The sequence below is a fragment of the Stegostoma tigrinum genome, chromosome 15, assembly GCF_030684315.1.
Source record: "Stegostoma tigrinum isolate sSteTig4 chromosome 15, sSteTig4.hap1, whole genome shotgun sequence".
Taxonomy (NCBI): Eukaryota; Metazoa; Chordata; class Chondrichthyes; order Orectolobiformes; family Stegostomatidae; genus Stegostoma; species Stegostoma tigrinum.
Window position 1 is genome coordinate 48,181,943 of NC_081368.1, and position 18,671 is coordinate 48,200,613.

Consider the following 18,671-nt stretch of genomic DNA (forward strand, 5'->3'; position numbering starts at 1 on the left):
AGGAACAGGTCAAATCCATCCACAGGTAACTAAAGAGGCTGTACTTCAGTACCTTTGTATCCAATTTGGTACTGTAAGTGGGTATGTACAAACTTTGTACAATACTCATGTGAGTGTGTGACGATAAAGCTAATTCAATTCAGGTGAGCTAGGGACAACTCTCTCAATCACTTGTTCCAACAATGTTGCACTATAGATGCAACCTGTAATAAGGGATGTGTACCCACTCTGCTTTAATATCTTTTACAAGCATTTTGGAACTTACTGGACAACTGGATACTCTAATTCTAATGAGAAGATCATGTCTTTCCCAGCAGTAGTGACTGACTGCCCCTCCTATCCCTCAGTATCAGAGCAGACCTGCTTACCTGACCTAGGAAAATGTGTTGACTGTTTCTTTAGAGACAAAATCCCAGTCACACTCAGGGATTTGTTTCACCTATTCAGCATTCTCAGGAGTGACCTGAAGTAACATTCACACTACGTAAGTGCCAGAACTGAACCTTCACCTAACATCTCGGTTGCCAAGAAAATGAACTGGACTGTGTGGGTACAAGGGCAGGCAAATTGCTAGGAATCCCGCAGCCAGTAACTCGCCCTCTGTCTTTCCAAAGCCTGTCTATCATCTGCAAGTTGAGTATGATGGGATATTGTTCAGTTGAATGAGAAAGCTAGAAAGATGAATAGAAACAAATTACTTTTGCTTAAAAAAAATCAGACTTTCCATTTGTTTTCCACTTTAGCAATTTTGAATGATACTGCTGAGTAACTGGATTATACACATTCACCTAAACCTCTATCTAAGTTACCATTTTCAAAATTTCTACTGGCTGCATTACCTTTTAGAATGTGATCCCTTTTCACACAAATGCAACTTAGTGTCCGAGGAAGTAAGTGTAAATATAAACACCCACTCCCCTCCTCCAACAAATAAAGAAAAATAGTCATGAAATACTATGCTATTTATAGCATGAATAGTGCAATGGTGAAGTGATGCAGGTCAATTGCTGGCCTTGGGCTGAGCACCAAGTCCTGAGCAGTTGTTATCAGACAGTAATTTTAAAACTTTTCATTGTGTTGTAACTACCTCTAAGTCATAATTATGTTTTCCTCTAATCCTCTTTGTAGAAGAGCCCTTATTTAAACTCTAAAATTTGTACATGGGTACTTGCAACTAAGTGCTATTAAAAGGCAGCCGTTGTAAAAGATTTTTCCCTGTACCCCTATACTTCTGTAGTACAAGAGACAATAAAGGATATTCTATTTTATGCAATAGCAAGAGTACCCTCTGGTGTTCAATATGATGATCAACTTATTCTCAGTCACACTAAACAACCTGCTGATTAAGTCGAAACCTAACTGATGAACTGTAATCATCATCTTGGTGCCTGTGGTGCAGATAAATGATCTGCTACTACTTCTTATTTATCTACTTGGAGTGAGTTGCAAGCTCTGACTGCTTGTAGTTGCATCGAAGAAACAAGAGCCCACTGCTACCCCCAGCAGATGATGTGGCAAATCCATACTGTTAATCTACAATAAATAAGAATTTCTGGCCATTCTACTTCTGTTCTCTCCCAATGTATGACTAAACTAGTTAACATCTGGCATGCGAAGAAATTATTGCTGGAGGAGAGCGTAAAGGGAAAAACCAACAGAGCATCTACGGAGTTTTTATTAAGTTTTTTTAAAAAAAGTTACCTGAAAAGTAGCTAGTAAGTTTAAAAGCTATCTCACTTCATATTTCCACCTCACACTCACTTTTACCTGGTTCGTCTGAGTCCTCTCTTCCTTTCCTCAACATCTGTTTCTATTTCTGGGCATAGGTTACAAACTCCACCCATAAAAACTCTACTCCATTCTCCCAGTTCCTCCACCTCTAGCATCTGTTCTGATGATGCCAACTTCAACTGTCAGCCCCTTTCTTCCCTACGAGAACAAATAGGGACCCCTTACCCTCACCTACCATTCACTTCTAGAGGATTATGAGCTACTACTTCTGTCACCTCCAGTGGGATGCTGTCACCAGACACATTCCCGTTCCCTCCCCTGTCAGCCTTCCTCAAGAACTATTTCCTCGGGATGCCCTGGTCCACTTCTTCTCTTCCGCAGTCCTCACGGTACCTTTTCCTGCAATCGCAGGTGGTGTAACACTTGGCCCTTGCTGTGCTTTACCTGTAGTTCACTCAATCTATTCTAGTGTATTTGCTGTTCAGTGTTTCCCACCTCTACATTGAGGAAACAAACAACAGACTGGGTGACTGCTTCACAGAGAAAAATTTAACTGAATTGTAATGGAGTGAATAAGATACCCTGAGTTGCAAAAGCTTCGAAGATGAAAAAAATTAAATGCAGCTGCACCTTTACAATGTTCACCTAAAAACCGAGGACAAACGTGTGGTGGAAAATAGACTGAAAAGAATGAAGCCATTGTGGGCATTGCCAGCTGGCCAGCATTTATTGTCTGTCTCTAGTTGCCCTTGAGAAGGTGGCGATGAGCTGCCTTCTTGAAACGCTGCAGTCAACAGGCAGGAAGAAACCAAGGCGGCAAAAGGGGCTGATTTATACCTGCTAAATGTTGAAGAATATAAAAAGGTGACATGTTGAGGTTACTGAGACTTAGTACAATGTTAGAATAGCCATGAGAACTACAGCCTGTGGCATGAGAAACTCAAGAAGACATTGTTAATTCATAGAATTGAAATTTGAAACAGGGAGGCAAACAATATTTAAGTCTTTTTCTCTCAAATTGCTGGAGACCTAAAATAAAGACAAGGTGCTGGATAAATTCAGCAAATCTGGCAGCATTTGTGGAGAGAGAAACAAAGTTAATGTTTTGACTCCAAAATGCTGGGAACTTTGTTATATGTTATTTACATAAATGATTCAGATATGAACGTACAAGGCATGATTAGTAAATTTGCAGATGACACAAATTTAGGAGGTATCGTTGATAGCGAAGAAGGTTATCAAAAATTAAAGAGATCTTGATCAGATGAGAAAGTGGGCTGAGGATTGGCAAATGCAATTCAATATAGATAAATGTGACATATTGCAAAGTCAAACCAAGGCAGGACTTACACAGTGAATGGTGAGGTCCTGAGGAGTGTTGTGGAGCAGAGGGACCTAGGAGTACAAGTACATAGTTTGTTGAGAGTGGCGTTACGTGGACAGGGTGGTGAAGACGGCATTTAGCATACTGGCGTCCTTTAGTCAAGACACTGAGTATAGGAGTTGGAACATTATGTTACAGTTGTACAAGTCATTGGTGAGGCCACATTTGTAGTATTGTGTACAGTTTGGTCACCCTGTTATAGAAAAGACATAGTTAAACTAGACAGTGTGCAAATATGATGTATGAGGATGTTGCCAGGACTAGTATGCCCAAGTTATAGGGAGAGGTTGGCCTGGACAGGACTTTATTCCTTGGAACATAGGATAATGAGGAGTGACCTTATTGAGGTATGTAAAATTATCAGGGGTGTAGATAGGTTGAATGCATATAGTCTTTTTACCAGGGATGGGGAATTGAAAAACTAGAGGGCATAGGTTTAAGGTGAGAGGGAAAAGATTTAACAATGACCTGAGGGGCAACTTCTTCACGCAGAGAGTGGTGTGTATATGGAACGGGTTGCTGGAGAAAGTGGTTGAGGCAGGTATAATAACAACATTTAAAAACAAGTTGATAGGTATATTGAAGGGAAGGGTTTAAGAGGGATATGGACCAAAAGCGGTCAAATTGGAACAAGCTGAGTGGGCACCATGGTCAGCACGGACCAGTTTGGGCTAAAGGGCCTGTTTCTATGCTGTATTACTCTGATGCCAAGATCTTTTCTAGCATGACAATAATTCAGAACTCAGAATAGCAAAGAGTAAATGCTTGTTAATTAAAAATAAATCAGACAAGTGTACAGAGATTATTAATTAGTATGGTAATTTTTTTGCTTAGCTTTGAAATACTTATTAGTCATGACTGTAAGCATCATTTTTGGTTAAATTAAGTTTATTGTGGGACTCCCTGTACTGTCAAAATATATCTACAGAAGAAATAAAGCAATTAACGTAGTAGACTCCATTGAAGGGATTTCATGATCTCTCTCAAATTAAACCAATGACTATTACACAAATTAAATGTTCTTGGCTGCAGAATGCAAATAAACTTTCCAAATGCAATGCTTGTCTTTTTATTAGGAGATAAACATAAACATGCAAGATAGAAGGATGAACATTACTGAAAGTTAAATAAAGGTTACACAATATTTTTGTCACAGTATTTCAGAAAGCCTGTAACTTTAATAATAATCTTTCAAAATATTGTAGGTAGAGAAGGGAAACAAAAGGTGTATAGCTGGATGAGCACAGCGGGCCAAGCAGCATCAGAGGAGCAGGAAAACTGATGTTTCACGCCTAGGCCCTTTAGAAAAAAAACTAAAAGCACCGTTGGAGATCTAGATGCTATACCTTTAAAAGTCCAATTAATTGCAATGTACAAATTACATAATGACATCTAAGACAAGCTGTATTTGCTATCATGGTGTAGCAGAAAATTTCCAATGGTTTTCATGCTTCGAATATAGTTCAGCATCTTTTAGAACTGCCATCATTGAATGGCAGAAATGTACTTCAGACTATGACCCTTTAAAACATTTTGTGTCATTGCACAATAATTTTGCTTTGGTGATGTCACTCACTATGTTACATTCAAGATCTCTGTCTCGACCAGACACTTGGTTCTTTAAACAGGTAAGGCCATCAGAAAACCTAAGTAGATGTATTGAATATAAATCTTCCCAAAAAATGACCTGCAAGTAGAACAAGATAAGATGAACGGTGACTAACAGTCTCCTCAAACAACACTCCATATCTCTCTCTCTCTCTTTCTCTCTCTCTCTTCCCCGCTCTCCTCCCCCCCCCCCCCCCCCCAACTGTGACAGCAGTGCACAAGTTGGCATTCTCTACCAGACACTCAACTTCTAGATTCATGTTTACCATAAAGTAAAACAAGTGTGGGATTGGGAGTTGAATATCAAGCTTAGCTAGCTTGGAGCAAAGCAGTTCTAAAGCACTTTTAATCGCAGTGGTCACCAAAACAACAGTATGGAGTACAATGCTTTTGGTTTTCTTTTTCAAAACAAAGTTAACCCATTTTTCTAATTAGCCTGATCAGAGATGTTATTACACAGTTCCAGAACAGGTGAGACTTGAACTCTGGCCTCCTGGCCTGGTGGAAGGGACACTACCACTGTTCCACAACAGGACCCAGATAACATTTTTGTTATTCTTCTTAATCGCACAGCTTCATCTGTATTTAAATCAACAAACTGGAATTTTATTTCAAAGGGTCAGTGATTAAACAGCAGCTAATATTTTAACACTGACTTCCAGAGATGGAAAACTCATTTAACTTAACTACTCCATTTGAATATTGATTAAGACATGATAATCATGCTAACAAGGGAAGTCATTCATGAATCTTAAAAGATTAATTGAGGATTGGGTAGTGATTCTCTTGAAGTATGTAAACTAAGCTTGTAAAGAAAATAAATTTCCACAATTCAAACTCATTGGTTGAGAACAGGATTCAAACCTTATGTAGAAATGAATCAGTTGATAAGGAATTTGCTGATGCTTTTCATGAATCTCAATACAAATTGAATGTTTCCAATTAAAATTTCCCAAAATACATTTGATAAATCCGGACAATTGACAGTTAGGTGGCAGATCTTAATTAATAACATCAAGCCAGACTGGTTAGAATGATGCACTTTACCTTAAATGGAGGTTTAGATTTCTAAATTCCAACAGCGACTACACCTCTATAATACTTAATTGGCTTCAAAACATTATGGAATTTTGTGATGTTGTGAAGAGTGTTTTTTTTTTTAAAATGCAAGTTATTTCTTGGTGTTCCCAGCATGATTGCTAAATTGTTTTCACATCCATACAAACCGTCCGATTTCAAGCCCTTCTCTGATGTTGGAAAGCATTCCAGTTGAATTAAATATGCTTTACTCAAGTGTGGCCTTAAGAGATTGTCATTGAGTGTTTTTAAATGGTGCTGTGTTAATATATCCTGATTGAATCAAACTTGTAGAGATTCATGGCCCAAGAAAAAATGGTAAAAGAAACTAATTTCCATGATAGCGAGGTTATCAAAATTATTATGGGTTCCTATAATTATATTATTGTAACTGAAACTATCCACAGAAGCTTAGGATAAAACTGTACTTGTGGACCCAATTTCAACCAAGAAATGGAGATCAAGCATTTGGAGTTGGAGGGAGAAAGAGCAATGGGGAAACACAGGTTTCATGCCTGCGCAGTGTTGATTGACACTGAATGGTATGACATATTTCAAGTACTTGATGGCTCAATGTGCCATGGAAAGAGACAGAATTTTGTAGGATTCCTTTTTGAAAAAAGAAGAGATAAAAGTCAATGAAAGGGATGGTCACCTGTCATACCTCAAGTCAGTAGCTGGAGTGCAATGATGAGCTGTAGGTTCAGTGCTGGACATGCTTCACGGAACCTTAGGTCAGCAGGCAGCAATATTTATCCAAATCCTGCAATGCACTCCCTGCAACTTGCATCAATTCTGCTCCATTCATAGCATTCCTCATTACATCACTTCCATCAATGTTTAGTGAATTAGTTTGACACAACCCTTCTCATCTTCAGTTGCACACCCCTCTCTTTTATGTAAAGAACCCCATCTGATCTTTTTCATTCCACCCATTCTCCCTGAAATGAATTATGCCAGTTTCCTCAAAGGCATGGCCATTCCTACTCCTCATACCTTGCTTTTCACTTTGAGTATGTCCATCAAATGCACATATTACTGAGAATTGCTCACTTTAGTCACAAACTTCTGGCAGAAGAGCAGAGCAAAAAAATTCCAAGGAAAGGACTGAAACAGATTGTGACTAATGCTGATCCTAGCACATCAATTAGACCTCTTATATAAATGTAAATGACCTAGTAACTCTCATGGCACAAATGAACTGGAGTAGGTCATAGCAGAGACTGTTAAGAGGAGCTTGTTCCCTCTGAACTTTCATCCACAGGTCAAAGATGCAGAGGCTGGAACCAGCAACAAAAGCAAGATTGCTTGACATGGTAACAACAGTGTGATGTACTGGCAGCCCCACCAGGTGCACTGTCCACAATGACAAAGAGAATGGAGGTATCTAATTCACCCAATGCATAGCAATGCTATACAGTTTCTTAACTCTACATTGCAACATGCGCATAGGTCCACATTTGTCTAAACCAAAATCTGGTATTCACGTGATTAGTTCTTATCTGTTGCAGACGTCTATCTATTGACACATATGGCAGCTGAATAGCCAAGTCTAATGTCCTGCATTTCTGGAGGGTGGATGGTGGAGTATGCAAAAAAAAATTGCCTTTCTTAGGATACCTTAGATCTTCGAATCGCTACCATGTGGAAACAGTCCCTTCAGCCCAACAAGTCCACACCAACCCTCACAGCATCCCACCTGGATCCATTCTCCTATAACCCACCTAATCTACACATCCCTGAACAATACAGGCAATTTAGCATGGCCAATCCACTTAGCCTGCAGATCATTGGACTGTGGGAGAAAACCAGAGCACCCAGAGGAAACCCACACAGACACAGGGAGAATGTGCAAACTCCACACAGAGTCGCCCGAGACAGGAATCAAACCTGGGTCCCTGGTGCTGTGAGGCAGCCATGCTAACCACTGAGCCACCGTGCTGCCTCTACACCTTCCATCCATTTCAACCCCTTCAAGCAATATTTTCTGGATTCTCAGAATTGATGGATAGGGCAGTTGCTAGGTGAGCAACTCCACACTAGGAATAGGGAGGCAGAAGTAGTGGTCAGTATGTTTGTACATACAAGTTTCTATTGGGTGTGTGTGTTTGTGTGTGTGTGTGTGTGTGTGTGTGTGTGTGTGTGTGTGTGTGTGTGTGTGTGTGTGTGTAGAAGGGTGTTGGAGGTGAATGGAGAGTACATAGATACTGGAGTGAATTAATAACGTGGAGCTTAAAGCAGGTAAGTCTTTTGGCTTTAGTGTAAACTGCCCTCCACCTCCAGGCAGTACAGAAAGTGCTGTTAGTGTATTTACGTCATGAATCTGCTCTGCTGATATCCTTGCATCTGCCAAGGTTCCCAGGACCCCAAAAACAGTTTTAAAAAAGGCACAAGCCACCTGAAAAGCTTCTTCCCTTGCAATGTTCTGCTACCACTAAAATTAGAGTGGATTCTTGATTAATTGATTGTGTTTGAAAATTTTCAAACTTCAACTGACCCAAATTCATTTTGGGGATTAAAATTATCCTTTTAGTCTCATTGTTTGGCCATTCAATTGTATCACAGGAAAATGCCCGAGTAACAACCATGAAAGATTCTTTGACAGAGTTGATGACTTCTCAATAAATTTTATCCAACTTGATTTGTGAAATGCACAATAAAATTCTTGCATAGCTACCACCTAATAAGAGTTGTCTTTATTCCAACCTGCTACTCTCTATATTTATGCAAGACCCATTTAAAGATAAACTCCAGAACTAGAAATCTAGATCAGTTCATTGAAAATTTAAAATATACTAAACATGCTCACAGGTTTGAACAACACAAACAGACTTCTTCATAGTGACTGAAGTCATGGAGAAATTAAAGTGGTTCTGCAAAATGACAATTAAGGTACCATGTTTACAGCCATACAAATAAAAATAAGACACATCTTTTTAAGATCACTTCTCTGTCCCCAGTCCTGTAAATATAATTGTAAATAATGAAATTTACCTCAAAGAAGGTAAAACACAATTTACTGAAGTAACCAGCTTCCTCCTCTTGTATGCAATGGACAGCCATTCAATCTTCTCTTCCATTAACATTGTCAGATTATGGTTGCCTTTATCCATTGTCCTGTTATTCAGTAAGCAGGTAATAGAGCAAAAGAAAGAAACACAAGCAACATGTGATAGACAGTGTATTAATACAAACTGGTCTTCTTCATGATTCGAAGGAACTCTTGTTCATTGACCTCCCCATCACCATCACGATCTGCTTCATCGATCATTTCCTGTATATTGACAAAAAAAAGGCAGAATTTTTTTTTGGTTTAAAGTCCACAAAACTATGCTTTCTTGCAACTGTTACAACAATTGTAAGTATAAAATTGTATGTGAAGGATGTTGATGTTCGAATAGTAAAAAAAATGTTGAAAAGCTAGTTAATTCTAAAATAAAAATTCCCTGATCAATGGGAATCCATAACATGGAGATAAAGCAACCTAAAGATGGTGTTCCCACCTACAGAACTTAACAGTGGTACGAGTTCTTCCTCCTACAAAAATATTAAGTAGATTTGCTGCTAAAAGCTTCTAACCATATTTTTCATGAGATTAAATTAATATTCCATTTTTGGTTCTGTACAGATTTGCCTTGGCCATACATCTCATTCATTGCTAACAAATAGCAGACAACAGCTTTTGCCTGTTTTTGTTCAGTTCTGGTAAATTTTTAAGAAGAGTTAAAGAACAACCTAACAATTGTTGCACCAATTTCTCCCTCTCTGCCTCAAAAGGTCCTTGACTCCTGTCACTAACCTGCTCACAGTAGTGCGGCTGTGATTCAAAGTTTGGAACAGAAGGGTAAAAATCAACCTGATCCTCCAGCATTGCAGCATCTTTTGTTTAGATCCATATTTATTGGCACTAGCAACAGCTGTGAATCAAGTTCTCATAAATATTTGAATTGTTTAGTTTAACAACTATGAATTAAAACTTGATGATAAATGGTTCCTTATATAGTCCTGATTCTTTTGTTTGCTTAAAAAGGCAGCATCATGTCAGTGACTTCATCTAATAGTGATAGGATTTCTTTATCGTCTACTGTCTTAGCCATATTGAAAAGGTTGCAAACTACAAAGTTAGCAGGTTTCAATGAAAAGTCGACATGTAGATGGAGCAGAAAAGCTTTCCCCGCTCAATGATCTTTATCATTAACACCACCTATTAGTTTTGGTCTGCTACCCCTTAATATTAAAAACTCTGGCACTCTCAAATTTAAAATTATTAATCAATCAACTTTTTTTTTGTGGAAGAAACTTCCATGTTTCTCTAGTGTTTTCTATCTTCGCTCCTGAATGACCAGGTTCTTGACCCTTTATCCTATACTCTCCTGCCACTTTTCCTTTCAAATTCTTAAATCAAACAACAACTTATTTTTATACAGCACATTTAGCATAATAAAATTCCGTAACCCACTTAATACAAGTGTTTAAAAAAAATGTGACACACCAAGCCACATAAGGAAAGATACCAATTGACTCATGGCTTGTTTTAAGCAAATATGCTTCAAGGAGCAGCTTAAATTATGAAAGACAGAAACAGGCATTTCAGGAAGGAGTTGGTCTTGGCCTGGCAGCTGAAGCATGGCAGCAATGTGGAATGATTAATGTTGGAAATGCTAGCATGTGTTAGAAATAGAGAGAGAGGCTGCCCTGGGAGAATTTACAAACATGGATAACAACTTTAAAACGTTGTCATTGCCTAGCTGGAAATAAATGCAGTTATGAAGCAAAGGAAAGATGGATGAACAGAATTTGGCACATGTTAGGTCATAGAAAGCAACATTTTGAATGGCCTCCAGTTTGCAAATTAAGGAGGCAAAGCAGGATTGTATTGGAATAGCCAAGTCTAAAAGTAACAAAGTCATAACTGGGCACTTTAACTGTAGAAACGGCAAGGACATGGAGTCCAGCATTGTTAGAACAGTGGAATTGGGCAATTGTAGTTATGAGGAATATGTAGTAGAAAGCTCATCTGGGGGTGAAGCAGGGCACGAAGGTTTGAACAGTTCGGTTCAGTCTCAGACAAGTACCAGGTAAGGACGAAGCAGGTAGCCAGAAAACACAGCTCATGATCCACGGTAATCCTCTGAAATTATCCATTTACCTACAAGGGACTTTTCCAGCCAATATTTCAAGTCTGGCCTGTCTGGAATATGTCCGCAGAATCACTGAGGTATACAGCATAGAAACAGGCCTCTCAGCCCAGCTTGCCCATGCTGCCCAGTTTTCACAATCAAACTAGTCCCATCTACTTGCATTTAGACCATTTCCCTCTATACCTATCCCATCCATGTATCTGGCTGGAAAAAAATAAATAAAAATCAGTTCCATTGGTGCTGGGCCCAGCTGGACTTGTTGGGGTAGACAGGATGTCAGCAGAAAGGTTCCAGCATGGGTGTTTCGGTAGGAGTAGTTGAAGGCGTCAGTTCTTGCAAGGTGAGGTCGGGCTAAGGGTTTGAGAGCCAAAGGTGTTGAAGTTTCAGTTTAATAGTTACCTAGAATTTAGAATAGTTTTGAAATCCTCTAACTTTTCCTGCATTACTATTAAATTCAAATGAGTCAAATCCTTCCAAATTCTAAGTTTGGATAGTGGGAACAAAATCAGAAATTGCTGGAAAAACTCAGCAGGTCTGGCTGTATATGTGGAGAGAAAGCAGAATTAAAGATTCGAGATCAGTGACCAAGAAATGTTAACTCTACTTTCTCTCCACAGATGCTGCCAGACCTGCTGAGTTTTTCCCGCAATTTCTGATTTCAGCTTCCACAGTTCTTTGGTTTTTTAATGAATAGTGGGCAAATTTAGTCATACATTTAGAGCAGACCCGTTCACACTTAGTGACCCCAGTCAGATTTAACAATTGGACGGTTAAACCAATCATCCACCACAGACATTTAAACTTTGCATCCCTTAAACTTAAAGAAGTGGAAATGGGATCTAGGGGGTGTACGGGCAGGGTGTGACAGAGACAGGATAAGACTACAGTCAGAATAAAACAAGAGTCAGGATGTGGGTTTTTAAGGGGATAGCAGTAAAAGATGGTGCAGCGAGTATCACTTAGAAACTGCAGGAAATGACCAGAGATATAAAGGAAATGATTTAAAGTCAGTAACAGTTATTCTGAGAGTAGCAAGATCAAGGTCTTGGCCATGAATATGGATATGAGTATTTAGAGAAATTCAGGAAGCAAAGCAAGGCAATAAACTCTGAGCAGAGAATAAGAACATTTGAAATCAAGATTGAAACCACTAATGATGAGAAGCCACTGACTGCAAAAGCAAAAAAGGGAAAAGCAAAGAACATACATCATCAAGAAACTTGGATGAGTGGTACAGAACAAAGGTTATAAGAAGTGCAGCATGGTGGAAATCCTAAAATAGGAACAGAGGTTGCCAGTGTAGTAAGGAGACAAGTCAAGATGTTATTTTCTGATAAAGGTTACACTGCCACAGCAATCTGAGCAAGGCAAATGGTAAGAAGTATTGCCAAGTGGTGACACTTAGGGGAAAGGTGGGAAAAGGGTTCTCGCCCCTTAGCCATGTCTCACTCAAGACCATGATGTCAATGTGTTCATCCATGATCAGTTCATGGATTATGAGATCCTTTCTAGTAAGTGAACATAAATTCTGCAGGGAGATGAAAAGAGGAACAGTAATGGGCAAGCCATTTCAGTCCAAAGGATCAGAGCTGGGTGTGAGAGGTAGGAGGTTGACAAGATGAGCCTTTGGAATGTGTGCAGTCTGGGAAGGGCAGGGAGGTAAAGATGTAGAACATGATTGAGCTTTTGGGATTCCTGTTTGTTAGGAGGCAGTGACACATGCCTTGTTAAGAGTAGGAAAGACGAAAAGTACTGAAAAGTAAAAAGGTTTTAACAGTAGAGCTTACAAAGCAGGGTCAAAATAGCTTTTTTTGAGGTTTCTCCTAGAGATTTTCTCAAGCACTACGTTTTGATTTTTGGGGCTATTATTTCATTTGCAACAACTCATTTAGGTGGCGATACAGTCATGTTTTAATATCCCTTATGTATGTGTTGACATATCGGGCATTTGGTGCAGATGTAGAATTTTTAAAAGTCCTCAACAGCCTAAATAATCGAATATCCATTAAACTTAAATCCACAACACTCAGGAAATCACTAACTTCTTACACACTGCAGTACTTAAATTGGCACAAAGTAACAAGCATAAGTTAGCAACAGGAGTATTTTTCAAAATAACACTGATGTTTCTTGACACTTCTACACATAAACCGATCACTCTAAACACCTTCCACAGGGGGCTGCAGCTAATCATACATGAGCAAGCGAGTTTTGGGAAGATTTGTAGCTCAGGTTAAGGTCTGGATGTGAGTTTGTTCGCTGAGCTGGAAGGTTAGTTTTCAGACGTTTCGTCACTTTTTTTTAATTTGAAAAAATATACTTTATTCATAAGATGTACAAAAAATAAAACATATTTATACACCTACCCAGTCATGCAAGCCGCTCCAGGTTACCCAGGGGGTACATACATCAACTAAAGGGAAAAAAACAAACAAAAAAGGGAAAAAAAAGCAAAGAAAATACCCTGGCAGTTGTCACCCTGCACAGTCCCAGTTGGCCCCCTGACCAGCTGGGGAAGGCGCCAGCTGGGCCCAGGTACCAAATAGGGCCTTCTATTCTGGACGAGGGGGTTTCATACCGTGGTCTTGCCCCACCGCGCCCTGGCGGCAGCTGCCCCAAGCTTTAGCACGTCCCTCAGCACGTAGTCCTGGACCTTGGAGTGCGCCAGTCTGCAACATTCGGTCGGGGTCAGTTCTTTCAGCTGGCAGACCAGCAAGTTGCGGGCAGACCAAAGAGCGTCTTTCACTGCATTGATGGTCCTCCAGGCGCAGTTGATGTTGGTCTCGGTGTGCGTCCCAGGAAACAGCCCGTAGAGCACGGAGTCCCGCGTCACGGAGCTGCTCGGGACAAACCTCGACAAATACCACTGCATCCCCCTCCAGACCTCCTGCGCACAGGCACACTCCAGAACGAGGTGATCGACAGTCTCGTCCCCCCCCCCCCCCCCCGCAGCCACCTCGAGGGCAGCGTGCGGTGGCGCAGAGATTCCGGGCATGCACAAAGGATCTCACTGGCAGAGTCCCTCTCACCGCCAGCCAAGCAATGTCCTTGTGCTTGTTTGAAAGTTCTGGCGATGAGGCATTCTGCCAAACGACTTTGGCAGTCTGCGTGGGGAACAACACGACGGGATCCACCCTCTCCTTTTCCCGAAGGGTCCCGAGGATGCTACGTGCTGACCACTGCCTGACGGCCTTGTGGTCAAAAGTGTTTCTTTTCAAAAATTTCTCCACGAAGGACAGGTGGTACGGAACGGTCCAACTACTCGGAGTGTTCCGCGGCAACGAGGCCAGGCCCATCCTTCGCAACACCGGGCACAAGTAGTGACACTTGGTGTTTGCGTACTGAGGATCTACGCACAGCTTGATGCAGCCGCACACAAAGGTAGCCGTCAGGGCGAGGGTGGCGTTCGGTACGCCCTTTCCCCCATTTTCCAGGTCTTTGTACATGGTGTCCCTGCAGACCCGGTCCATCCTCGACCCCCAAATGAAGTGGAAGATGGCCCGGGTGACTGCATCGGCGCAGGTCCAGGGAATAGGCCAGGGCTGCGCCACATACAACAGTACCGAAAGCCCCTCGCACCTGACAACCAGATTCTTACCCGCGATGGAGAGGGACCGGAGCGTCCACCTGCCCAGCTGCTGCTTCAGTTTGGTGATACGCTCCTCCCAAGTCTTAGTTCATGCCCCAGCTCCACCAAACCAAACACCCAGCACCTTCAGTTAGTCTGTCCTGACAGTGAAGGGGATGAAGGAGCGGTCGTCCCAGTTCCCGAAGAACATGACCTCGCTCTTAACCCCTATTGACTTTGGCACCCGAGGCCAGTTCAAACTGGCCGCAGATGTCCAATAGTCTACTCACCGACCGACGATCGGTGCAGAAGACGGCGACATCGTCCATGTACAGGGAGGTCTTGACCAGAAGGCCTCCGCTGCCTGGGATAGTCACGCCCTTCAGGCTCACGTCCTTCCTGATGGATGCGGTGAAGGGCTCCACACAGCACACAAACAAGGCAGGAGAGAGCGGGCAGCCCTGCCTGACTCCAGATCTAACAGGAAAACTGTCCGATTCCCACCTGTTGATCGAGACTGCGCTAACAATGTTGGCGTAGAGCAGCCGGATCCAATTGCGGATGCCATCCCCGAACCCCAATTTGGAGAGGATGTCCCCCATGTAAGCATGAGAGACCCTGTCGAAGGCCTTCTCCTGGTCCAGGCTGACGAGGCAGGTGTCCACCCACCTGTCCTGTACGTAGGCGATCGTATCCCTGATGAGCGTGAGGCTCTCAGCGATCTTCCTGCCCGGCACAGCACAGGTTTGGCCAGGGTAAATCAGACTCCAGGACAGACCTGACCCAGTTGGCTATGACCTTGGCCAGGATTTTGTAGTCCACGTTCAATAGTGAAATGCGACGCCAATTCTTAATTTCTTCCCTCTCCCCCTTCCTCTTGTAAATGAGGGTGATGATGCCCTTCCTCATGGACTTGCACATTTCCCCTGCCCGAAGCGCACTATCGTACACCTCCAGCAGGTCCTGGCCGACCAGGTCCCACAGAGCGGAATACAGCTCGACTGGCAAGCCGTCACTCCCGGGAGTCCTAAACCTCTCCAAGGACTTGAGGGGTTCTGGTCAGCTCGTCCAGGGATATCGGCCGGTCCAGCCACTCCCTCGTGCCTTCGTCTAAGGCCTCCGTGATAGACAACAGGAACGACTCGGAGGTCGTGCTGTCCATGGGCTTAGTGTTGTACAGTCCGGCATAGAAGGATCTGCTGATCCTCAAAATGTCGGGCCGAGACGACGTCACCGAGCCATCATCCTCCTTCAGCCGGCTAAGCACAGAGCTCTCTTTGTGCACCTTCTGAAAGAAGAAACGTGAGCACGTCTCGTCCTGCCCCACGGAGTGGACCCTGGACCGGAAGATTATCCTGGAGGCCTCCGCGGCGAAAAGCGAGGCTTGCTGGCTCCTCACCTCACGGCGCATATTAGTGCTCGCAACTCGTACCCACATTGTGGGCAGTGAGCGCAGTACCCTCCTCAAGTCCAAGGTCCAGCCCCTCCATCTGTCCCTTCATGCCCATTGCCCGGGCTAACTGCTGGACGCTCTCCGGGCTCAGGAAACCGTCCGTGCTGCCTTCCGGGGGGCAAGCCCCCGTCGGGGGTGCGGAGGCAGGAGGGTCCGGCTCTGGGTCAGGCTGGGGACGCGCTGTTTCCTCCTCCTTCCCACCTGGAAGTTCCGGGGGGCCCTCCAGTGCCCCAGCGGCACTTGACTGGATGTCGGAGGGAGCCTTAGGACGCCTCCCGTCACCTGGAAGCGTGGTGCTGCTTTCCTTCTCCCTGGAGACCTTTAACTTCTGCTTCGGGCGGGCCCTCTCCGAATCCCCCTCGTCAGAGGAGCTCTTATAGCCCCCCTGTAGCTGCCTCTTCCCGCCTGATGGTTGCGGTTCCCGGGCCCGTCGATGCACCTTGCTCCTCGCTTTCCAGACCGTCGTCCACTCCCCTGGGTCACTTGTCACCGCCTCCATCGACTCCGGGTTGTCGGGGGGGGGCGGGGGGGGAGGGGGGGGGGGCAGCGGAGCCTGCAGGGGCGCTTTGCTGGCCTCGGGCCCATCCTGCGGGGCTGGGCCCTCCTGCATGACCTGGCCCTCCTGCACATTAGTGGGGTCCTTGCTGGGCCCTGGTGCCTTCCTCTCCTCCGGGGGGGCTGGCTCTGCATTGCCCCCGCCGGCGACCTGGGCATAGGTGATCCCCCGCTGCGGGCATGCCCTATAGAGGTGGCCCGCTTCCCCGCAAAGGTTGCAGCTTTTCTCTTGTGGGCAATCCTTTGCAAGGTGTCCCTCCTCCCTGCAGTTCCTGCAGATGGTGGCTTTGCAGTCGGCCGCCACGTGACCTGGCCTACCACAGGCATGGCAGACTTTAGGTTGCCCTGCATAGGTCAGGTAGCCCTTGCTCCCGCCGATCGCGAAGCTGGACGGTGGGTGTACGACGTTCCCGTCCACGCCCATCCTCAGCGTCACCTTGACCTGCCTCTTACTGGTCCAGATGCCAAAAGGGGTCCATGATGTCAGTTAGGTCCCCTTCCACCTTCACGTACCTTCCAAGGAAGGTCAGGACATAACTGCTGGCACATGCGGGTTGTACATGTGTACAGTCACCATACGGCTCCTCTGCGCTGGCATCACAAACAGCGGGACAGCGGTCAATACAGAGAGGGGGCCCTCATCTCCTTTCTCCTTGAAAACCTCCAGGAAGCGCTCGCAAAGCTTGGCACTCCTGAAGGTCACATCATAAAAACCTCCTCCAGGGAAATCCTGCAGGCAGTAAATGTCCGCAGCAGCGAACCCGCAACAATCCAACAGGACCCTCTTCATGAGGAAGGTGAGGTCCACAGGTGCACCTTCATCCACCTTCTTTACGGAAACACGGATGGTGTTCCGGACCCACTGACCTGGGGCACGAGCACTTGCCACAGCCATCGTTGAAGGTTGGCTGCTCCCCTGAACCAGCGTTAGGCTGAAGCCAGCATTAAGATCCACTGGTCGCAAGGGCGCACGGTGAACCTGATGTCTTCCTTTCACCTCCAACACAGCACTCTCCTCCTCTCGGTCCACAAGAGGGTGGGTCTTTATTTTGTTCCGGATGTAAGCTGGTTCACTGAGCTTGAAGGTTTGTTCCCAGATGTTTCGTCACCATTCTAGGTAACATCAACAGTGAGCCTCCGACGATGCGCTGGTGTTATGTCCCGCTTTCTATTTATCTGGTTAGGTTTCCTTGGGTTGGTGATGTCATTTCCTGTTCTTTTTCTCACGGGATGGTAGATTGGCTCCAAATTAATGTGTTTGTTGATGGAGTTCCGGTTGGAATGCCATGCTTCTGGGAATTCTCGTGCGTGTCTCTGTTTGGCTTGTCCTAGGATGGATGTGTTGTCCCAATCAAAGTGGTGTCCTTCCTCATCTGTATGTAAGGATACGAGTGATAGTGGGTCATGATGTTTTGTGGCTAGTTGATGTTCGTGTATCCTGGTGGCTAGCTTTCTGCCTGTTTGTCCAATGTGGTGTTTGTCACAGTTCTTGCAAGGTATTTTGTAGATGACATTCGTTTTATTTGTTGTCTGTATAGGGTCTTTTGAGTTCATCAGCTGCTGTTTTAGTGTGTTGGTGGGTTTGTGGGCTACCCTGATGCCAAGAGGTCCGAGTAGTCTGGCAGTCATTTCGGAAACGTCTTTGATGTAGGGGAGAGTGGTTATGGTTTCTGGTTACATGAGCAAAGCTGGAAGATTTTAACCAGGCAGTTAGTACCTCCTTCCACTGCATCTCTGATCTTAATCTCAGGTTTAGTTTACTAACTGACATTGCTCACACAAACACTACAGTTTTCCCTCATCTGCAGCAATAAGCTAGAGATGCCACCTTCATTTTCAAGAAAAACATTATCACAGTAATTTCACATTTTCTTTGTATCAGTCATTGGGGTATGCTTTTACTAACACATATTAAATACTGCCCCTTCCTCCATTTGAAGAAAAAGGGTCTTGACCCGAAACGTCAGCTTTCCTGTTCCTCTAATGCTGCCTGACCTGCTGGGTTCCTCCAGCTCCACGCTTTATTATCGACTTCCTCATCCAGCCCTTTTTTAGCCTTCTCCTTCCCTTGGCAGATGACCACCCTCCAGTACCTGAGCCCCAGAAAAAGGCATGGCCCAGCCACCGACTTTTCCAAAACTCATGGCTTTGGCA

General features: G+C 44.0%; 1 protein-coding gene across 2 annotated transcripts in view; it reads right to left on the reverse strand.

Moving 5' to 3' along the window:
• Positions 1 to 4,016: 4,016 nt before the first annotated feature.
• LOC125458671 (uncharacterized) overlaps positions 4,017 to 18,671 on the reverse strand; it is a 34,670-nt gene continuing 20,015 nt past the window's right edge. The window contains exons 5-6 of one of the 2 annotated variants that reach the window (XR_007248891.2): positions 8,795 to 9,074; positions 4,017 to 4,802 (exon numbers count right to left, since the gene is read on the reverse strand). Coding sequence is in view for 1 of the 2 variants with exons in the window: in XM_048544112.2 (XP_048400069.1) it covers positions 8,985 to 9,074 (90 nt within the window). In the remaining variant the exon portion in view is untranslated. Of the gene's footprint in view, positions 4,803 to 4,908; positions 9,075 to 18,671 lie in introns of those variants that run through there. The other variant, XM_048544112.2, reaches the window with a different exon arrangement.